At 37.6% G+C, this 22,143-nt stretch overlaps 1 protein-coding gene across 1 annotated transcript in view; it reads right to left on the reverse strand.

Annotated features, from left to right (window-relative positions):
- The window catches only part of ABCA5 (ATP binding cassette subfamily A member 5), a 60,691-nt gene that overhangs the window by 25,108 nt on the left and 13,440 nt on the right, over positions 1–22,143 (reverse strand). Inside the window, exons 5-20 of the mRNA XM_024761034.1 lie at positions 21,885–22,046; positions 20,892–20,980; positions 19,126–19,355; positions 17,377–17,518; positions 15,865–16,053; positions 14,293–14,440; positions 12,192–12,360; positions 10,998–11,056; positions 9,677–9,787; positions 8,071–8,246; positions 7,432–7,551; positions 6,235–6,373; positions 4,946–5,036; positions 4,619–4,758; positions 3,549–3,668; positions 587–788 (exon numbers count right to left, since the gene is read on the reverse strand). Coding sequence (XP_024616802.1) covers positions 587–788; positions 3,549–3,668; positions 4,619–4,758; positions 4,946–5,036; positions 6,235–6,373; positions 7,432–7,551; positions 8,071–8,246; positions 9,677–9,787; positions 10,998–11,056; positions 12,192–12,360; positions 14,293–14,440; positions 15,865–16,053; positions 17,377–17,518; positions 19,126–19,355; positions 20,892–20,980; positions 21,885–22,046 — 2,287 coding nt within the window. The remainder of the gene's footprint in view (positions 1–586; positions 789–3,548; positions 3,669–4,618; positions 4,759–4,945; positions 5,037–6,234; positions 6,374–7,431; positions 7,552–8,070; positions 8,247–9,676; positions 9,788–10,997; positions 11,057–12,191; positions 12,361–14,292; positions 14,441–15,864; positions 16,054–17,376; positions 17,519–19,125; positions 19,356–20,891; positions 20,981–21,884; positions 22,047–22,143) is intronic.

Consider the following 22,143-nt stretch of genomic DNA (forward strand, 5'->3'; position numbering starts at 1 on the left):
CCGCCATTCAGGATCTAACAAGTCAGCGTGGTATATAAAAGTACTGAACGTTACTTCTAAATAATTCAGCGTCTAGCAGCCCATGGGAACCTAACTGACAGAGACACGGCTAAGTGGAAAAGACGTCATTTTGATCCCAGTTCTACCCACTATAAGCCCTTCTTTATATTTCCGTTTCTTCACCTGATAAATAAGGATAAAACTTATTCTTCCTGCTGTTTACCAAAAAATGGTCATAAATATTAGTAATAGAGGCAAAACAATTGTGAAAAATGTAAATGCAAAATAAAATTTAAATGCAATGACAGTAATTCAAAAATTACACAATTAGAGAAAATTGTCACTCCCTCATTTTATAGATGAGACCAAAAAAATGCTAGTTTTAAAAAAGAGTTAAGGCTCTAATGATATCCAGTGAAATCACCAGAGGTATAATTTTTTTCTCTGACATTGTGAAATTACCATTTTAATCTCTCAAAACTACACAGATTATTTACATATGTCTACATTTTAAAGACTAAGATGGTAAATCTAGTTTGTATCCTTAAGAAAACAACTCATCAGACGGAAGAGCGGTTATACTTACACTGATCTCACTGATTTGCTCTCACGTTTCAAGGTAAGGAAGTGAAACTTTGCAATTTTAAACACCTGCTGTTTCCAAACACTCATGGTGCTCACCAGAGAAGCCTTGGTTTCAGAAAGAATAAGCAAGCTCTGCTCCATTTCATCAAAGGGTTTTGAATGCACTTCCTCCTCTGGTGGCCGCTGAGCAAATACACTATAATCTATTTGCCAAAACAAAACGATAGAAACTTAGGTTATCTTCCTTAAAAAGATGAAAACCTTTCTGAAGCATGTAAATTTCAAAGCAGCACACACCTGGCAGTGATACAGGACAAAGGGGACAGTCATATACTTTGGCAATGTTATCAAAACTGAACATGTGCACAGCTTATGACCCAGGACATTCTCTCTCAGGTATAAATCCAACAGAATTATGTACAGAGGCTCACTGAAACACATGTACAAGCATATCCTTAGCTAGTACCCTATGCAATAGCCGCATGCTGGAAAGAACCCAAATCTCTGTCAACAGGTGAAAGAATAAGTCATGAAATATTCCTGTAATAGAATAGTGTAAAACAATGAACGTGAACAAACTATTGTATAACCATAGTAGCTTGATCTTACAAACATTACATTAAGTCAAAGAAACCAGAATAAATATGAGCAAAAGAGACATGCTATATGATTGATTCCATTAGACCAAAACCTGACAAAACTACTGGACGGGGATAGAAATCAAGATACGTTATTTTCACAACAGTGATCTGACTTGAAAGAGATGAAAAATAATAAAAAGAGACGAAAACTGGTTTCGGTATGAAGAAGGACTTAGGCTAAGTTTAAGAAATGAGTAAACATTAAAAATTTTAAGAGTGGAGCAGAATAATGTATAAAATAATATGTAGGTACAACCTGGCTGTCTTGGCATCTTGCCAACTCAACAGTCTGAACAGATGACTCAGTAGATGGACAAGTCCAGTCCCTGTCTTCCCCTGACACAGCAACTAATCAAACTAAAAGCAGGTCCTGAAATACTGCATATCGCAATCATAGTACTCAGTGAGCTCCAACTGGCCTTCTACAGAATTTGATATATACTAATCTTTAAAAAATAAAACAATTAAAATCGACCAAATTGAAAGCAAGCTGATGTTAGAGGTAAATTTATTTCGCATAATGGGCTTAAAGGTACTATAGAGAAAAGTGAATAATACCTGAACAGAGCTCACCCTTCTCATTTTCATTCCCACTTCCCAGATGTTTCTAGAAACTACTTCGTATGCCTCAAAGTACTGAGCAACACACACACAAGCACCTTCTCCATCTAGCTCTCTCCTCCATCCTCAGTATTACAGACATATGCACTGTTAACGCATTCTACATCCTGACCTCTAGCTCCCTTCATTCCTTCCATTCCCATACCTTTATCTCTACTCAGTTTCATCCAACTGACGGATGCCCAAATTTAAGATCTTGCTATCGCTCCAACTGATCCAACATTTTCACGTGAACTTTCCTTCTCTAGCTGCAATCCGCCCCTACGTCCTCATCGTAAGCTCACCTTTCTTCCTCCACGTTTGAGAGAAACATCCTTTTTCCTTCACTCTCAGGACCCAGCACCACACCAGTCTTGCTACCCTTCAACCCATTCTCAGCTTAAACCTCACGGATCTCGACCGCACCACTGAAATCACTCGCGTCAAGGTCACGACCGGCTCCCACCCTTCCACATTCCCCGTCTTCTAAGCTACCAAACCCCCCTTTTGTGTCGCCATCTTCCTCTTCACAGCAGTCGGCAGAGAACTGCCCACTCGCTCTTGCCTCAAACACCATGCTGCCCCAGCTCCTGCATCTTCTTTCGTGAAGACAGAAAGGGCGCTACTGGTGCCTTCCTGGTCAGCCCTCCCTGGCCCTTCACTGCTCACCCTCGGGGCTTCCCTCCACTGCGTCCGCGCTCGCCACCGAAGCACCTCATCCAGTCCCACAGGGCCACCGGTACACAGGCGGATCCAGCGTTTTATCTTGAGCCCCACGCCCTCCTTTAGCTCCAAGCGTGTGAATCAAACAGCCCACAGGCATCATCTCCACTGGGATGTCTACTAAACCTCTCAACAGTATAACCAAAATTCACACCTGGAGTCCTTCTTTCCACAAACCTGCTGCTCCCCCTTTCTCAGGAAAGGGCAATTCCATTTCCAGTTCTCAAGCCAAAAACTTAGACACTGTTCTTGACCTCCCGTTCCTCAGCCCCTAGCGCTAAGCCATCATCTGCAAGTCACCAGCGGCGCCTCTGGGAGAAGCCCACGCTGTGCATGTTTCCCTATTGTCACAACCATCCTAGTTCAAACTAAGACGGACTGCCATAGCTTCCTAGCTGCTCTTCTGCTTCCACACTTCCCTTAAATCCACTCATCATTCAACAACCGGAACGCAGTTTTAAAAATGCAAATCAGATCATGCTACCCCTTTGCTTTCAAACTCTCTGGTAGCTTCATATCACACTAAGAAAACAAACAAAATGTTTTTCCAGACTAAACATGTTCAAAGACTAAATATGATGTGGCCCCTGGCCTCCAGCTCTGAGCCCACTACATGCTACCCTCTCCTTGGCTCTCCACGGCGGCCTTTCTTCGTCATCAGAAACATCCAACCCATCCCTCAACCAACACCTGTGCAGTAGCGAGTCCCTTTACCTGGAAGGCTCTGCGATGAAATCTCACTTTTCTTGCCGTTCAGGCCTCACTTTAAATATCATCCCAAGCCAGTCCCCCCTGAGATGCCATCTAAGCTATCTGCCTCCTGAGACCGCCCCAGTAATCCCTTCATAACTCCTATCACTCTCTGTAAATATCTATTTACGTGTTTATTTCTACCCTTTCTTCCCCCAAATACAAATTCCACATGCTTCTACAATTATTTGTCTTGATCACTACCTGTCTGGCTCATTGCCTAAAATGTGCCGTTAGCTTTGTTTTTACCTGCTTGGTCAATTTCTGCTTCAACTTCTAGCTTTAAGAATACATCTGCCAAAGTCGTCATGGAAACACCATAAGAAATAACACCCAAATCTGAATGAGTGTCCAGAGCAGCAAATAAACCTAAAGGAGAAACATGGAAGAGCGCTGTGTCACTAGGCACGCTACCATGAATTCTAAGATGTCGTTTTAAAATAGCATACGACTGAATTTACTGGGCTGGTACAGTGTTCTCAAACTGTTTGGTCTCGGGACCCCGTCAACATTCTTAGAAATTGCTAAGGACCCCAAGGAATGTTTGTTTAGGGAGATATATATCTATTAGACATGCATCATAATATAAATTAAAACTAAGAAATATTTTATAGACAGAATGATGGGCAGAGTACATTATGCTGACACATGTACTTCAATTCAGTTAATTAATGATTCCTTATTCTCAAAAGGAAACCATAGAAAACCACATAGAAAATTTCTATCTAATTATAGGAATGCTATGGGAATTCTGCATAACGTATCTTCAACAGTAAGAAATATCCTTTTGTTTATTAAGTCATCTGTCAACAGATAAAGGACACTGAGTTTGAGTTCTTCATCAAAAAGCAGAAAACTAAATGTCACAAATAAAATAATTCAAGGGTTTACCGTATAATAATGTAATTCATTATGAAATCATGAAACTGGAAAAGAGGTTAGGACTTATACAAACAACTGTGTGTGTGTATACACATTTGTGTGTGTACGTATGTATATATGTATATTTATATTCTTATTCCCAGAACAAAAAAAGGGAACAATTTCTTTCTTTCTTGACAATTATTTGTCAAGAAACAATTATTTACGTAAGTTAACACACTAGTTGGAGCTTCTTGCATGCCGTTTATAAAAAAAAGAAATGTTAGCTTACAGCATTTCTGATTTTCAAAAGCAAAATAAAGCAGAAACGGAATATTAACTCTGGCGACCTGCGAGCGCGTAAATATTATATAGAAAAATAAACCAAGTAAATTAGAAGACTCATCCCCAATGCAAGAACCTGGTTCAGCAGTCAAGAAACTGAAAGTAAGGAATACCCGAAAATTTGTCCATGTCCTTGAAAGGCAAGCTATACACAAGCTGCTGGTCACTCTGTTGTAATAAAGTAGCTGCAGGTATATGTTGTTTAACCAGAGAAGAAAGAGATTCCGTGGCACAGCATCTGTCAATATACATGCTAGAGAAAACCAAAAACCATAATTTTTTATGATTACTCAGTCAACAGCCAAAAGTAAATTCTGAATGCTTTAAGCTAAAGTTAGTGCCATACAAAAATGGCCGAAGCACATCATGGCAAAGCTTAAACACAGTAACAATAGCTCAAGAATATAATAAGGAACAAGGCAATAAAGAATGAATGATACCTCAGGCGGTAGCCAATCCCCCATTTACTTTTCAGAAAAATTGAAGAACCAACACATTTTAACATTCCTTGTGATATGACAGCTTTCCTATCTGCAAAAAGAGATTTGCGTTTCAATTTCAGAGTTTGTAACAGCATTAATAATTGGCATTTATATTTTCTGGATTAACCTATGAGACACCAGTGTATGAGCTCATTAAATTATCACAACAGCCTTATGAGGAAGGTATAGATTATCATCACCTGCTTTTTCGATGAGAACAGGAAGGCAATGAGAACATGTACAGTCTGCCCACGTTTCACGTGGCTATTAAGTGACAAAGCCAGGGGTTCCGCCCAGGCAGTGTAAGTCTACAGTCTACTTTCCTAACTAACATGCTCCAAATGTCTCAGACTCTTCCTATAAGGTTACTAACAGAAGTGCTTTCACAACTTCCTTGATAGCCAAATGTAAAAACGACAAGAAAGCAACAGAAACAAAACGCTAGGTTTTTATTAAACAAAGATACCACTGAGAAAATGAATGACATGCCCAATTTATTAGATTGTATCATGAACAGAAAGAGGTTGCCTGGGAACCTCAGAGCCTTGGACCTTGTCGCGGCTACTAAAGTCACGTGCTGGTTTCAACCTGGATTCTTCGGTGTGTGAATGTGTTTAGCACTGGCCTGAGGCCCTTAAGCTTAGGAAGGCCTCTTACGAGGCTGGCTCCTGACCCGTGTCTGGAGACCCGGCTTTGAGCAGGTAAGGCTGGCCCCCGGCACCTGCGCTGCACAGGCAACGCAGGTCATGGCTGACACCTGCTTCCTGCTGGGCGGCCGGCAGGTGGCCCGCGTGAGGCAGAGGGTGCCACACGGCCAGCCCCAAGAGCAAAAAACAACAACCCTGGGCGAGAGAACAACACGCTGCCGCACAGACGGAGCGCACCCTGGCTGACCCCGTGCGGACGGGACTCTCGGAAGCTTGCCTGTTTCTCCCGGACTTTGTCCCACGTGCCTCTGCCCTTTGCTGACTCTGCCCTGTACCCCTTCCATTTCAGTGTAATAGCTCACACCCAGGGGTGTGGCTGTGCTGAGTCCTGTGAGCTTTCGTGGCAGATTATTGGACCTCGGGTGGTCAGGGGGACCCCCCAACACAACACAAAAACATGTAAGTTTAAAAAACTGTAATACCTTTTTTTGTGAAGAACGCACAGCTTCTTTATTTATTCCTCAGAATTTAGCATTTCTATGTCTAATCTCCCATTCGGCCCCATGACCTGAACCTTTAAAAATAAAGTAAAAACCTCACCAGCGAGAATGTCAGCTTCATCCATGAAATGAGTACTAAACACTGTCACCCGATTAGCTTTTCTGTATTTAAGAAGATTCCAAACAATATGACGCGAACAAGGGTCCATCCCAGCTGTCGGTTCATCCAGCAACAGTACCTGTGTGCAAACGGGTGGGCAAGGCAGGGAATCCTCAGGAAAACTAAAATATATAAAATTCATGCAGACCCTGCAAACCTTCCCCACTTAAAGTTACTCTATCCAATCAGAAATGTATTAGGTCTGAGTTTTCCACTCATATATGAGTTAGCATAAATTTAAAAAACTATCGGTTTGGCATATGAATACCTTCTTTGGTTTAATTTTAAAATACAAGTGTCTGTAACGTATAAGACATAGGTATAACAATAATCAGATAGACAAACTAAAAAACAAAACACCGACTATTTCGCTTTTACCTGAACAATTAAATTTTGTAGATGTAACAACTGCTCGTTAGAGAGTTATGCTCTGTATTAGTTCAGGGAAAGAAATTTATTTTAAGACTATTTTTCATTTTGAAAATATGGTGGCGGGGATTGGGAGGAAGATAAATTGACTCAAAGCCTGAACCACAGTCCTCCCTAAGCTACAGCAGCAGGGCGTGTGGCAGGATGGTGGGCACCCAGGGGGCTCCCGGCCACAGGTGTGCACCTGGCAGCTTTCTAACACTGCGCAAAGCAGTGACCAGCTGGTTCTCTGTTTCTGCCACACAGAGGAGAGCACAAAGCAGACCCAATAATCAAATCAACAGAACAGTGAAAAACGGAACTGTTCGTTTGATTTCGTTCTTATTTTTAAATTTTTATTATAAGCATTACAAATGTATAGAAAACTGAAGAGAATAATAAATATAACAATCCTTTCATAGCCACCACTGAACTTTAACGAATGTTATTTTACTTCAGATCCTCTCTCAGAGAAATAAATCTCTGCAGGTATAAAGAAAGTCAGTCCTATCCGTTCCCCTTCCGAGAGATGGCCACTAAATTAAAGATGCTGTATATCTTTCTGACTTCAGTTTTAAAACCTTATTACTATAATTACATCCATAATAACGTACAGTATTTTATGTATGTTTAACATTTATACAATGTGTGTATGTGTATCTTTCTACAACCACTTTTTAATTCAACACAATTTAAAATTATCTCATCAATGACACTATATCCGCTTACCTTTGGATCCCCAAGAACAGCGATTCCTACAGACAGTTTTCTTTTCTGGCCACCACTTAACTTTCTGGCCTGATTATCTTTGATAGCCTGCATGTCTAAATCCAGTAAAACCTTCTGCACCTATGAAAGGAAAGTGTCAATAAACGTTTTTTAAATCACATCATTTACATAATTACCAATATTAGTTTTTAAGTGTTCTAATTTTAATGTCAACTTTTTAAATGTTCTTTTAGTCCAGAACTTAATTTTGACATATATCCATGTATAATTTTGAAATAACAGCTAAAAGGATTCCTGATGGGAAGGTCTGCTGTACTTTTGTGACCCCTGGGTGGTGGGAGGGGACTAGTGCAAAGGCTCCGTGTGTGTCTGTGTGGCAGGGGAAGGGGGTGGAGGCAAAAAGAAAAGAAAAGAAACATCTATATTGAGAGATTAGAATCCTCCAGATGAAACAAGGACTATTTTCTATGTGCTAAAACTTTTGCTCCAAGTTCTAATTCTTTATAATGACTTTCTGTTTACTGGCTCAGAACAAGTTTTATATTTAGATTTTCAAGCATATTTTTATTACAGAAGTTATTGCACAAGGTTACTAATTTACAGCAAATAAAAGTAAAGATTTCTATATAAATAACGTACTTCTTGTATTATATTATTGGCTGGAACTCCTTTGATTGAAGCCAAAATGGATAAATTTTCTTCTACTGTCAAAACATCAAAGTGTATATCTAACTGTGGACAAATGCCAATCATTTTTCTTGCTTCAAACATTTCATCTATTTCTGAGACTCTGTGTCCATATACAGATGCAAACCCTAAAAGCAAAATATATGTATTTACATTAAATATATTAAGAATCAAAAAGTATATATGTTTTAGTATATACTAATAATTTAGTTATTTGTATGTAATAGACATAAAATAAGAGTCAATATAAATTTGGAGGACACAACGCACCCTCATTTCCATACTGGTGGAAATCACCATCATACTGGTGATTTGCTGCCACGTATATTCCAATCTCATTTTCCTTCAATTTCAGGGCATATTACAGAGTGGAAAGAGCAAAGAACCATAACTTTAATACTAAACAAAATTATCTATTGGTGCATTAACTAATATTCCAGGAACAATTTCCCCTCATTTCCAGGCATTATGCAACAGTAAAGAGAACAAAGAACTTAAAATTTACCCCTAACCAGCTGTGTGGCCTTGAGAAAATCACTTAATCTAAATCCAAGCTTTTTTCTTCTATAAACTGAATACGAATATATCCCCCTTTACTTAAGAACTATTAAACCAATGTGCTAATGTATGGAGAATTTTAACAAAAATAATAAATCCTTATATGAATGAAAGGTATTATAATTACCCTCAAAGAGTGACACAGAGATAATCAACGAAATCAAACTAATTTTAGAAGTGAAACTACATCTGAAAAGATGCAGGATCAGGGCTTCCCTGGTGGCGCAGTGGTTGAGAGTCCGCCTGCCGATGCAGGAGACACGGGTTCGTGCTCCGGTCCGGGAAGATCCCACATGCTGCAGAGCGGCTGGGCCCGTGAGCCATGGCCGCTGAACCTGCGCATCCGGAGCCTGTGCTCCGCAAAGGGAAAGGCCACAGCAGTGAGAGGCCCGCGTACCGCAAAAAAAGATGCAGGATCAATACACGGAAGTCTGGCCCTTTCTTAAATTACAATATTTATTGTTCTGCCACTCTATTTGGTTGCTGTGGAAAAATGGAGCTGCTGTACTGAATTCTCACCTACAGGGCAGTCACATGTAACAATTATACGTTTGAGGCATTGCTCTTACAAATCTATTTTAGGAGATTGTACTGACACTCGACATTCTTTCCTTTTGAACTACTGTTGGATATTTAGAAGTCTTTATTTTCTCAACCAAAATTTCTATGGGCCTCATTTAATTTCCAATTAATTACTGATTTATCCTTCCTTGAAAATGAACAGTAAACAAAAACACAAGTAAAATGCCTGATAAAACAGGCACAAAAGCAGATCCTCCTTATTAAATATGACGGAATCACTTTTATTTTCTATTGAAGAGAAAACAAGTGTGTGTGATCAAAAAAAAAAAATATCTTTACAGACACAGAAGTTGATCCCAAATCAGTGACAAAAATCAATGGGTACATATCACAAGGATAAATAATTACCATGGTACCTTAGTTAATAACCCTAATAAAACAAAGTAAGGGATTTTTCTCTTTAAGTCAAAAAACTCACCATCCGAAGGTGGGCACAGTCCACAAAGAATATTCATCAATGTACTCTTTCCTGTTCCACTGTGGCCAAGTAACGCAGTAATCTGACCCTCATATATGTCAAAGGATAAACCTAGTTCAGGGAAAAAGGAGAAGTCTCACATGTGATTCTTATTTCTGTTGAGCCATGTAAGACAATACACAATACTTGCGCAACCTTGAAAGAAGTCAATAAATTTAAAGACGGATTTAAAGTTACCGGCATATTTAATAACATAATATTTAATATTATAACACAATAATAATTCTTTGTTATAGTCAATGGTATGAACAATAAGAAAAATGATATAAAATAAGCTTTTTCTTTTTTTATTACGCTAACCGATTTAGAGGGGGCACAAAACACGGCGGGGGGGATTTCTGTGTACCCCCTTTGGGGAACTTCCAAGGGAATTAAAACAAAAGGACAGACAAAAATTTGTTCCCAAGGGTACTTAGAGGCAAGTTAAATCTACTGGCAAAATACCAGAAATTAACCAATAGCTTGGAAAAGGCTAAGTAAATGCTTTAGAAGTTCAATTTAAACAGGAGTAAAGTAGAATGAATATCACCAGATGGATGTGTCAGTGTTTGAAAGGAGACAGCAGAAAGGGGGCTGAAAACCCAGCTTCAAATAACTATACCCCCTGATCTGATGAAGGTGATCTCACGCTGATAGCATCGCAAGACCTGCAGGCCAGACGCAGCTTCAACTCCTGCCTGAGTGCCCAGCCTGCCAGCCCCGCCCTACAGATTTCAGACTTGTCAAGCCCCACAGTCGTGTGAACCGATTCCTCAAAAATCATCTTCCCCGCTTCCTGCCCGCCCCTCCCCACAGTGCTCTCACTCTCTGTGTATATGTGTGTATATATATTCTAACGATTCTGAAGAGCCCTGACGGACACACTGCTAAACACGCCACAACTGTCAGGACAGCTCCCCGTGACAAAGAACTATGAGACCCAAAAGGTCAATAGTGCCAAGGCTGAGAAACCCTGTGTTAGGACAAAAGGAAAAAAAAAAAAAAGGAACTACCATGTATACACATGCTAATAATAAAATGAAAAAGGACACAGATTTGTTCAAAGAGTTGACTATTTTTCATCTCGATAGATATTACTTTTTTCTTTTACTACTTTGATGCTAAGTTTTAGTACGACCATTAGTCACATAAATAAATGGAAGTATCCCTAAAGGAAAGAGAGAAAATTGTGGTAAAGAATTTAAATTTCCCACAAACTACGTACGTTGTTTTTCCATTTGTACTTTAATGCTATGGACTGAACACTAGGAAAGCTACTTACTTCTCAAAGCCTCCACATTTTCACCTTTCTTTCTGTATGTCTTCTGAATACCACTGATTCTGAAAAACACCATTTTCTACTTTATAAGTATTTAAAGCAATCTATAAGTACGTGTTTCCATGTATAATATTTTTAATCAAAGCTGTCATATTTAACGGGAATAATAATAAAGTATCTTCCTACTACAACAATAAACCAAGGAAATCTAACGATAATAATAAAAGTATTTTAAAGAAACTACAAGAGAAAAGTATAGTATTTCTCTCCATTTTAAGTGTTATCCATTTATTTTTCAATGATAAGCCAACTTCTAAAAAGAAACTGAAACATTTGACTCAAGCAATTTATAGATTTCTTATTTCACACTGGATTCTTTTCTGTTTGTAATTAATCAATACTCGTTTATCAGTTAAGGGAGATTAAAAACCGAGCGCTATTTCACATCAGCACTTGTCTATAAATGTGAAGTGATTCTCTCCTTCCACTTTAAATGTTTTACATAATTTTTGAAGGAATGAATGGTCTTGTTCACCAGTTTAAATTTTACTCTTAAGAAGGCAGACCGCCAGCCCACTGACTGCATCTTAAGTATCTAACTCTCCCTTGCTTTTATACATTTTTCTTAAATTTAAAAAACACAAATTATACTCCACTTTTTCTTGCACTTTTATTTCTTTTCTCGGTCTCATTATTTTTTTAATTTGGTTTTGACTGAACTAGAAGGAACAGTAATGAATTTCCTTCATTCTCAGAAATTAAGTTGATGTGACAAGTTAATTATGTCACGATTTCTAAGGGCCTATGAAATCAACAGAGCACAATTTAGTGTGGTGTATATCTCAGACAATGTAGCCTGAATAAAAATAGAAAGTTAATGTTTATTCTGTTTTAATCTACATAATGAGGAAACTTTAAAATAGCTTAATTTTATAAATACTAGGTTTTATTACTTTTAAAAATTTCTATTCAAACATAAAATTTCAAACCTAGCAGCAACCTTACGCAAAGAAAATAAAAAGAAAATAAAAACTTAAAAGAGAATTAGCCCTTAATACTGATTTTTAAAAAAGCATGAAATGTGCACCAAATCTCCAAAGATACCATACTTACATGCATTATTTAAAAGATAGGATTTAAATGTGGCATGTTCCATGAGCAGTTCTTAGACCTAAACTGCCAAAGATTAAATCATACCTTATGGCTTCTTTTCCTATAAATTCTGAAGAAACAGGCTCAACAATTTCACTAAAACTAATACTCCCACTAACATTGCCCTCCGATAACTCCTTATAATTTCTTCTGCTCTTTGACCAATATGATGGCTTCAAAAAATAAAACGATGATCTCCGTAAACCAAATTCTCCTGGAAAAAAAAAACAAACCTGAGTTATCCTAACAAATTATTTCTGAAAACTAGTTATTAAATCATAAAGGCAGTCTGTGAAACCTAAGACAACCTAGATCTAAAGTTTAGACATAAAATACTAAATCGATAGTGTGTGAAAAATAAAAGTTTTACTGACAAATAACTCTTGTCCATAAATAGTTTCAGAGTTGCTGAGAGTCTAGGGAACGTAAATGTAAGCAAAGTACATTTTCTGCCCTACAGAAACTTACATTGTTAGGACTACATGTACGTACTAAACGGCTAAAACACAACGTACAGCATGAGGCGTGCCACGCACAGTGCTAATAAGAGTTCAGAAGAGGAAAAGTTTACATCTGGATAGCCTGAAGGCTTGAATGAGTATCAGCTTAGTGTTTGAAAACAGACAGTATTCAGAAAAGTTGATATTGTTCATAAAGAAGACTTTTTAGAACTAGGAGAAAAACACAGCCAGCCACCAGGACCGACACAGGAGACTTAGCTCTGCCTGCCCACACAAGCATGTACGTATTTTCTCCCTTTCTCCCCAAGGAAGCGACCCTTCCCGTCCTTTCTAACATCCACCCCTCCTCTAGACGAGCGTATGTTTCAAAGGGCTCTGATCCCAACGACAGAGAGATGCCAGTGGACCTAATGAGCCCCTGGCAGGCTCTGGTGGCTGCTACCACTGCAGCCACAAGCAGGTGCCAACCAGACAGGAGCGAAGGGTTTACTGGGGGAAAGGCAACCTCTCCCTCTCCCTCTCCCTCTGGACGGGAACGAAGAAGCACAACCCCGTGCAGCCAGGAGGAGAGCAAACCTGCCAGATTGAGACCAAGAGGCAAGAACACGGAGAAAGTGGGTCCCTGATGACACAGCTGAGCAAGTCCAACTGACCTGGGGTCCATCCTATCTTTGGACTTTAAACGGAACGCTTGATTTCCTTCTTGTTTAAGACAACTAAAGAGGTTCTCTGTTATGGGTAGCTAAAAATAATGTAGCGGATACACTGCAGATGTGTTTAAATAGATAAATAGGACCGTGTGGACGGATGTAAAATACAATACGGAGGGGCACAGTGGCTAAGAAGTGACTAAATACATAAAAGCAGTGTGGAGGAAATTAACATGTAACAAGTTTCTACTTGATTCACCAGGCTGTGCCCACCCAGCAAGGTGTCTGAGCAGGAGATTAGCTTGATCAGAGGGAACGGTGAGGTTCTTAGACAGACGTGAGGTAGGCAGTTAGATGGAAGCTGCCACGGCGGTCTAGACTAGCAGAGCCCACCATGCCTTCCTGCAACTACAGAAACGTCCTCACCTGAGCTCTGCAGTGTGGTGACTAACAGCCAGGCGTGGCTGCCGAGCACCTGGCCTGTGGCCTGCGCTACCGAGAAGGAACTGTTAGCTTATTCGATTCGAAGTAACTCAAGTTTTAAAAGCCACACCTGTCTTTCCGTATAAGACTGCAGGTCTGGCACACAGACAAAATGAATGAGGAACTCAGGGGGAAAAGGAAAGGGGGTGTTGGGTATTTAGTAATATTTTGAATCCGCACAAGTGTGCTGTCGGTGCAGGATGAGGGATGTGGGGAATGGGAGGGGTCACCAGGTTGCTCGTGGTGTCGGAGCTTATCGGGTGAAATAACAAAACACTGTAGCCGAAACGATGGACGTGGGGAAGGACTGAGTTAAGGAGTTCAATGAGGGACTGAAGGCTTTCAAAACAAACTGATCTCTTTTCACCCACAATCTCCTTATACATTCACTAGCAGTTAATGAATAAGGTACGAAATATACTTATTTAAAATTAAATTAAAAGCTGTAACAGTGAATACGACTTAGAAGAAAATTTTTTTAATTAAGTTAACCTTATGTGGGCAAAGAAACCTAAATATCTTTACTGTAAAATCCAATAACTACCTGCATACCTGGAATGACTTGATCAAGATAGACAGCCAGAAGGACATAGAATATGCTGTTAAGGGCCAGCATGATAATAGTAATAATCAGAGGATACGGCCCTTCAGTCAAATTAGAAAATAGAGCACCTTCATTAGAATCTTCTAAATGCATGACCTGAAAAACAGAAACACCAACTTTATTATATAAAAATGATAACATATTTTATCATTTTATAAAATAGGTAACACTATTTAGAGCTTCTCATAATATCCAGAGTCAGTAAACTGGGCCTTTGAACAGATTAAACAGTCTCCACCAAACTGGTAACGTGAGTTTATAAAGAAAACAGTAAACTTGACCAAACCGTGAGTTTACTACAGCAACCCCTTTCAACCATGTTTTCAATGCTGTGCTTCTAAAACCAGTATACATCTATTCTTGGGGCATGTGCAATAATTCTAGTGCTATGATTATCAAATGAAATAAAAACTAATGCAAACAAAAGGGTTATGGTCCACAGAGAAGTCAGACAAATTAAGTATTAGAGGATAAACTTATGGTCAGCACCTTTCAACACTGAAAAGGGAGAAGGTACTATAATTAATTAACACAGCTATTAAATTATTCATAGTAGATACAGGTGATAGAGCAGAAGGAAAGCAATAGAGACTGAGGCCTCGTTTAGGTCTCAGCCCTGCCATTAAGTAAATAAACTTTAATTATGCTGTTCTGGAATTCAGTCTCATCTGTGAAATGAAGGTGAATTAAAAATGACATTCAAAGTCCCTCCCACTCAACAAAAACCTATGAATCTATAATTCTCCCTTCCTAAGGGGACTCAGTGGACTCTCAAAACATGTAATAACAGCTCTTAGGTCTCAAATAATTAAAATTCGTTTAACTCAATAAACAAGCAAAGTCTCACGAATAAGAAGTCTATCCAGCCAACATGAATAATCTCTTGTATTAAGTAATTACATTTTTTCTTTACACATTAACCAAATTTGTGTTCTGATACATAAAGCAGTTTCTTAAGAATTTTCCCCTTAGAACCTGAGTGCCCCGTAAAGACAAATAAAAATCAAATTTATAAATCTAAATACTATTTAGGTAAAGATAATCTCATGAATGTTGGACCTATAAAATCCACAAGGTACTACTTTCACTACTACAGTCAAGAAAAATTTGTTCTGCTTCACACACAATTTTCTCCCAGGTGCACATGTGAGCTAAATTTACAACAGGGAGCAATAAATCCAGGCCACAGAGCAATCTAGATTGCCTGACGCATAAACCCATGACTTCTAACAAACTGAGTTACTGCAGTGAAACAAATTATTGAGATACACTAAAGGGAAAAGTGGAGAACTTGTTTATAAACAGGTCATATAAATAAAAAACTTTAAAAATGGAGAAAATATAAACGAAACCAATATAAAATGTACTCCAACCTTCAAATATCATTCCTTTTTCACGTTGAAAATTTTAAATAATGTTTTTTGCAAACTAAGGGCAGTATGCATGGTAGTATAATATGCTGCATGGAAGTGGAGAGAAAAGAAAATACTTAGTGAAAGCAAGATATGTATATTACCTACCTGTGCGATACCAATCATAAAAGTACACTGACAGAAGGGACTTAGAAGCCACACTAAAGATTTGGGAAAACCTTCCACGAGGACTATCAAAAGGCCAACAAATCCAAGAGACACAGTGACTAAAAATTCAACTATTCCCACATGTTTTGATTTTTTAAAAAGAGGCGTCAGCATTAAAGCAAAAAATACCTGTAAGATATAAATATTAAGGTTAAAGCATTGTTCATATACACTGGTATGAAAACAAAATGAAATTTTCCTTGTGAAAGAACAAGTTCTTTTCATTAGAAAATACATTCATTGAAATACAATTAATTTCTAAAGGCCATGGTGAGATATTTAATTTTCATACAAATAGTGCTCTACATTAAAAATTTAAACTGACAAATATTAAAAACTGCAGTTTATCTATGTAATAGGCAAACACGATCATCTCAGCACTGTAGAAACCATAAACCACCGTGTGTTTCTGCAGTTAGATACGGACAAATATGAACAAAACGGTATGTCAACAAGCTTTTACACAGAGCCCCTCTTTTCAACTTCACGTGTTGACAAGAAACAGAGCCAGTTAAAAACCAGGCAATTATATAGAGGAGCATATCAGCTATTTGTAAATTATCACGTTAAACAGCAGGAATGGGACTTCCCTGGTGGCGCAACAGTTAGGAGTCCCCCTGCCAATGCAAGGGACACGGGGTCGAGCCCTGGTCCGGGAAGATCTCACATGCCGCGGAGCAGCTAAGCCCACGCGCCACAACTACTGAGCCTGCGCTCCAGAGCCCACACACCACAGCTACTGAGGCCTGCGCACCTAGAGCCCGTGCTCCGCGACAAGAGAAGCCACCGCAATGAGAAGCCCGCGCACCGCAACGAAGAGTAGCCCCCGCTCGCCACAACTAGAGAAAGCCCGTGCGCAGCAACGAAGACCCAACGCAGCCAAAAATAAATAAATAAATAAATGTTTAAAAAAAGAGCAGGGGTGATAGTCAAAATATTTAACAACGGATACAGCATGGGCACATAAGCCAATCAGAATGGAAACTGGGACCACTTAAAACAAAAGCTTGTCATGAACGTCCAACGTTTAACCAAAGGAAATCAACACTGTCAAAGAGCTACATTTACAAAGATATATCTTTACACGACATCATCCTGTGACATAAATTAACTTGAAACAGTCAGGATCTCATCAAAACAAAGGAATAAAATGTCCAGTACCAGACAATCTTAGTGGTGTATAATAAGCACAATTAAATGAAGATAGTGAAAGACAGACACAGAGGAACTGTATGTGGAATACATCATATGAAAACAAGTTAAACTCAGACTTGAGAATATTCTGTAACTTTTCTAAAAATATGGAGGCACAATGATACAACTCATGTATCAGTAGCCTAGTAACAATCTTGTCTTTCATGGGAAATCGACTGTAAGTAAACCAAACAGTAAGACTTTATTAATCAAATATTTTGACAGTTCTTTATTCCCATTTCAAATGAAAGTACTTACAGATGATAAGCCATACAGGAAAAAAAGTAGAAATATCACAAAGCAGCTACTTTGAGGAAATAAAGAAGAAGCTGTTGCAATGACTGCCATGAGAAGGGACATGAGAAAAATCAAACTTGTATACAGAAGGACCCAGGAGAGCCTGCAATGGGAACACAGATACATTTACGGCTAAAGATATAGGCTTTAACAATTAAAAAAAAAAAAACAGAAACATTTTAAACAAAACTTCAGCTTTATTTTAGCCATTTTATTCTTAAAATTAAGCCAATCTCTTCATTTCTTTGTATGCTCATCTATTGAAAATTAAAGCTCTCATACGTAATTAAAAATACAGCAGCATTGGTTAAGTTGTCAGTAAAAGTATCATCTGACACAGAGATAAAATGGTGACTATCTTTCCAAGAGTCCAAAAAAAACTGTACAGATTTATAGCAATTCATGATTAATTTAAATCTAAAACCCTCAAAAGTTCAACAATGCACAATACTTCTGATTTTCTTAAAATACGAAAGAGTTTAATGACTGACAATTTTCTTTATGGTACATGCAACAAACTGATGGCTTCTGGTACTTTAGACAGTAGAGGTTACCTTGCTAATCGACAACATAATTACTACAGGAACACAATGTGAGATCAGGAAGATCAACAATGGATTCACTACAGGACTCAACATTTCTCCTCAAAATCAGTGCTCAGTGAAATCACCACAGTATTTAGTTTCATTTTATTTTCATTTTTCAAGTGAGCAGATAATTTAATGTATGCTATCATAAAATCACCAAAATAGGGCTAAAAGATATCTGAACTACCAAAACTAAAACCATTATTTTACAGAGGCAAAACTGAGGCACTGAGAAACTGATTTGCCTACATTCTTCCAGCTACTGTTTCCTCACAGAATACTTTAATAACCAGTGCATCTCAAAAACCAATCACCAGTAGAACGACAGGAGAAAAGAAATGCGCAAAGATGCTAAGTCATACAGACTGACCCCATTACATAAAGTGCTTTAATTAACTGTTGCATTGAGCTAAATGGAATAAAATGGTCTACAATAGTAACTCACATGCAACAGTATTAACTTTCCCCCCCAAAAAAGAGGTCAAAATAATGTTGTTATTACATAGTGGAAAAAGTACGAAAAATACACCTAGAATTATCTATAAAAATGCATGCCTCTATAAAATTATCATTGTATAAAAATGCTAACGTGCTCACTTGGGAACGTTTTTCATTTGTTTCTCCAGAAATTACTTGCATATTATAATCTTAAAAAGTTCACAAAAATAACCACCTCCAGGGGAAAGAAAGCCCATATACTACATACACAAACTTCTGTCATTTTGATTACATTTTAATAACATGTATATGCTATGATACCTGAGGAGGACTGTAACAGGCAATTCATTTCTAACTTCCCCAAATCTCCTATTTTCTATACACTGAAATATACACTGAAATACATGGAGCACGCCTCATCAACTCAAACAAACTATGAAATAAAATTTAAATATATAATATCCACATGAGCTTTCCAAAGCTCACCTCCCTTATGTTAAAACAAGCCAATCAACTGCTGAAGCATTTTGATGGGTCTCAAAAAACTCCAAGACAAAGGCAATAACTATGAGAAAACAGCGTCAGCACCTCATCAAGTCAGGCGAACAACAAAGTTACAGTTCTGAAGATTTGTATACTTATACGATTATTAATCACACTGAATAACAAAGTTTTAATAACATACCAAAAGGCAGTGTCATGCAGTCCCATTATCTTTAAAAACTCTTTTAACTTCTTCTCTTTTTCTGCTACGATATGAATTGCCAAGAAGTATCCGAAAGGTGAAAATGCTATAACTAGGTATATTAAAATTACTCCTCGGGGAAAGGTATCTATTTCCACAACAGCAGTTTCTCCCATAAGGACAGCCTTAGTTGGCTCCAGCTCCTTCCAAAAAGAAACATTGGTCTTCAGCTGTAATTAGAAAATGTAAATACATTCAATTAATTTAGTTCCGATAGTAGCCCCTAAAATAATGTGACAGTTATACCCCCAAATTTAATCAATAACCTCGTACAAATACCATCCTCAAAAAGCTACACACCAGAAATAAAGTGATTGACCCCAGCATCGTGACACCTATAGAAAACTGCTTTTACTCATTCTGGAGGCATGTCATAAAGTTTAAAGTCTGAAGTTGGGAAGTATATACATTTTTATTAAATCATTTGTCAAAGAAAATAAAACTGCATATTATCATCTTTAGCTGACAATTATATGTATCTTAATAAAAACATGCATTTATAAAATTGAGGAATTAAGGAATGATTACTAGCACTATGAAAGAATGACTCTTTTAAAAATGTTCTTTTAGATAGTAAGTCCTTCTAGTGTTTTAAAATCTATATATGCAGCACGCATATAGACAGAACAATAAAACTAGTTATGCCATACGATACACTTCTACTTAACATTCAAATGAATGGCTAAAATGAGATCTGCTCTACCTGTTCACCTAGTATGGTCTGGGTTGTGGACAGCTAAGGCCTTTGGCCAAAACACAAATAAGTACTTTTAACACTGTCAGTGTGATATGCCCTATATTTCACTGTCATTACCTTAATCTTCTGTGTTACTGAATACTGTATCTACAGTACATTTACACCATGTTGTGAGAGTTTATAAGACAATTCTATATACATCACCTCATATGGTTCTAACAACAACGCAGTCAGGTAAAGCATTATTTTTGTAGTCATTTTACTACATAGCAGTCTAACAACTAACAGAGACAGGTCTCCTGTTCAAGGTCTCCTGTTCATTTCTGCTAAAATGTGAAACACTGGATCAGGCCTAAGCATGTCTTTAGAACGTAAATGCAACATTTATACACAATCTTAGTGGCAGTACAGTATTAAAATACAGAACTGGGAGCCCAAAAGCGATAGTCTGAATTAGCTTTGCCACTAATTAACTGAGTTTTGGAAAGTCACTTATAACCTTCCTGTGCTTCAGGTGCACATATAAAATGCAGACAATAACAGCACCCTTTAACATAGGGGTGTTAAAGATTAAATGGGTTGATCTTAGTACATAACTTCTTAGAAATAATGTTTGGCAAACAAGTGATAAATGTTTGTTAAATAAGAAATAAAATCTACCACTGTGATTAAGATAAAGATACCTTCTTTAAACTAAGTTATTCTTATTCAAGGGAAAAGGTCTGCAAGTGTAGACCTTTCATAAATATTATCTACAGGCAACACAGATATGAAAATACTGGTGTACAGAATGCTGAATCACCTGCTTAGAAACCATCAAATACGGTGGGTTTCAAAAAAAATTAAGTCAGAGAATATGACTTCTTCCTTATCTCTTTCCATAAAGGAGTTGTATTAAGTTATGTATTTTGTACATCTGACAGCAGTCAAATGAAATCCCGTGGTAAAGACTTCGGGGATGATTGGTAAAACACAGCTTGACTCTATTTTCTTCCTTTTTCATAGTTACCTGTATAATGGCAGTATCTATCGAGGCCTGTAAAACTGTGAACCCTGAGGACCAGTACTGAACAGCCTCACATGATTTTGAACAGCCAGCTATGGAGAAAAAAAGGTGAGACGTAAGATTCTGCAATATACAAGTGTTTTCTTTAAAGGCAGCACACATGGGGTTACCAAAGTAATATAATTAATCAATCTCTACAGGACCAAAGAAAATAAGCAATGGCCCTGCAAAGGCAAACGAAATCTATCACGTTCCTTATTGTTTACTTCAAAGTTTTGAAATTAAAGAGTTACATGTGTTAGGATACTGAATCGTAAATGAATACACATGGAAAGAAAGAAATTAATGGTAAACACAGTTATTTAAAATAAATCAGTTTTCTGTTTTAAGGCAAGCCATTCTGCAATGACTTATCAGCTTTAAAGATCTTCCAGATGCAACGGCAAGTCCAGGTGAACAGCACAGAAAAAAAGAAAAATTCTGTAAGGGCTTTGCGGAATCAAGTCACAAATACAGTACTTAACAGTGACTTTAACATTAGTCAAGAAATGTTTGTGGTTGATAATTATCTTCTCAGAGGTTTAGGCATTGAAGGCTGTTTTCCATGTTTCCAACATAAAACTAATAAGGTTTATTGGTGGAAGACCTTGAGATTTTAAAGGTACGTGCCATGCCACATATGAAAACAATTACATGGAGAAAAGAACAGACTTAGAATGTCATACAGTTCAAGATAGAATTTTGTTTTGTTACTGTAAACAATATAAATGTATTAAAATTAAGGTGGATGTTACATAAATTATACTTCATATTATATATATAGATGTAGACAGATAAGTACACATATATTTCTATGCTATAGTTGACAGTCTTCTTACCTGAATAACTATTATTTAAAATGCCAATGGTGGACACCATCAAATTTTGTATATGAACTACAGGAGCAGCAAAAATGGGAAGTTAATTCATTTTCATTGATTGTTTAGGGCCATTTACCTCTTGAATCCATATAAACAGAAGACACTGGAATCATATCAGGAAAAAAACGGAGTTCATAGGACATGAAGTCTTTGAAAACCACACCTACAAAGTTGCTGGGCTTAGAAAGACTGGATGCTAGCAATTCTTTTTCACTTGTATATTCTTCGGTAATTATGACTATAAAATATTAAAACAATTTAGTTAGCTCACAAATTCGAATAGTTTATTGTAATACAATACACCAAGTTTAACATTATATTTGATGAATGTAATA

This window comes from Neophocaena asiaeorientalis, unplaced genomic scaffold, assembly GCF_003031525.2.
Source record: "Neophocaena asiaeorientalis asiaeorientalis breed wild unplaced genomic scaffold, Neophocaena_asiaeorientalis_V1.1 scaffold30, whole genome shotgun sequence".
NCBI classification, from domain to species: Eukaryota; Metazoa; Chordata; class Mammalia; order Artiodactyla; family Phocoenidae; genus Neophocaena; species Neophocaena asiaeorientalis.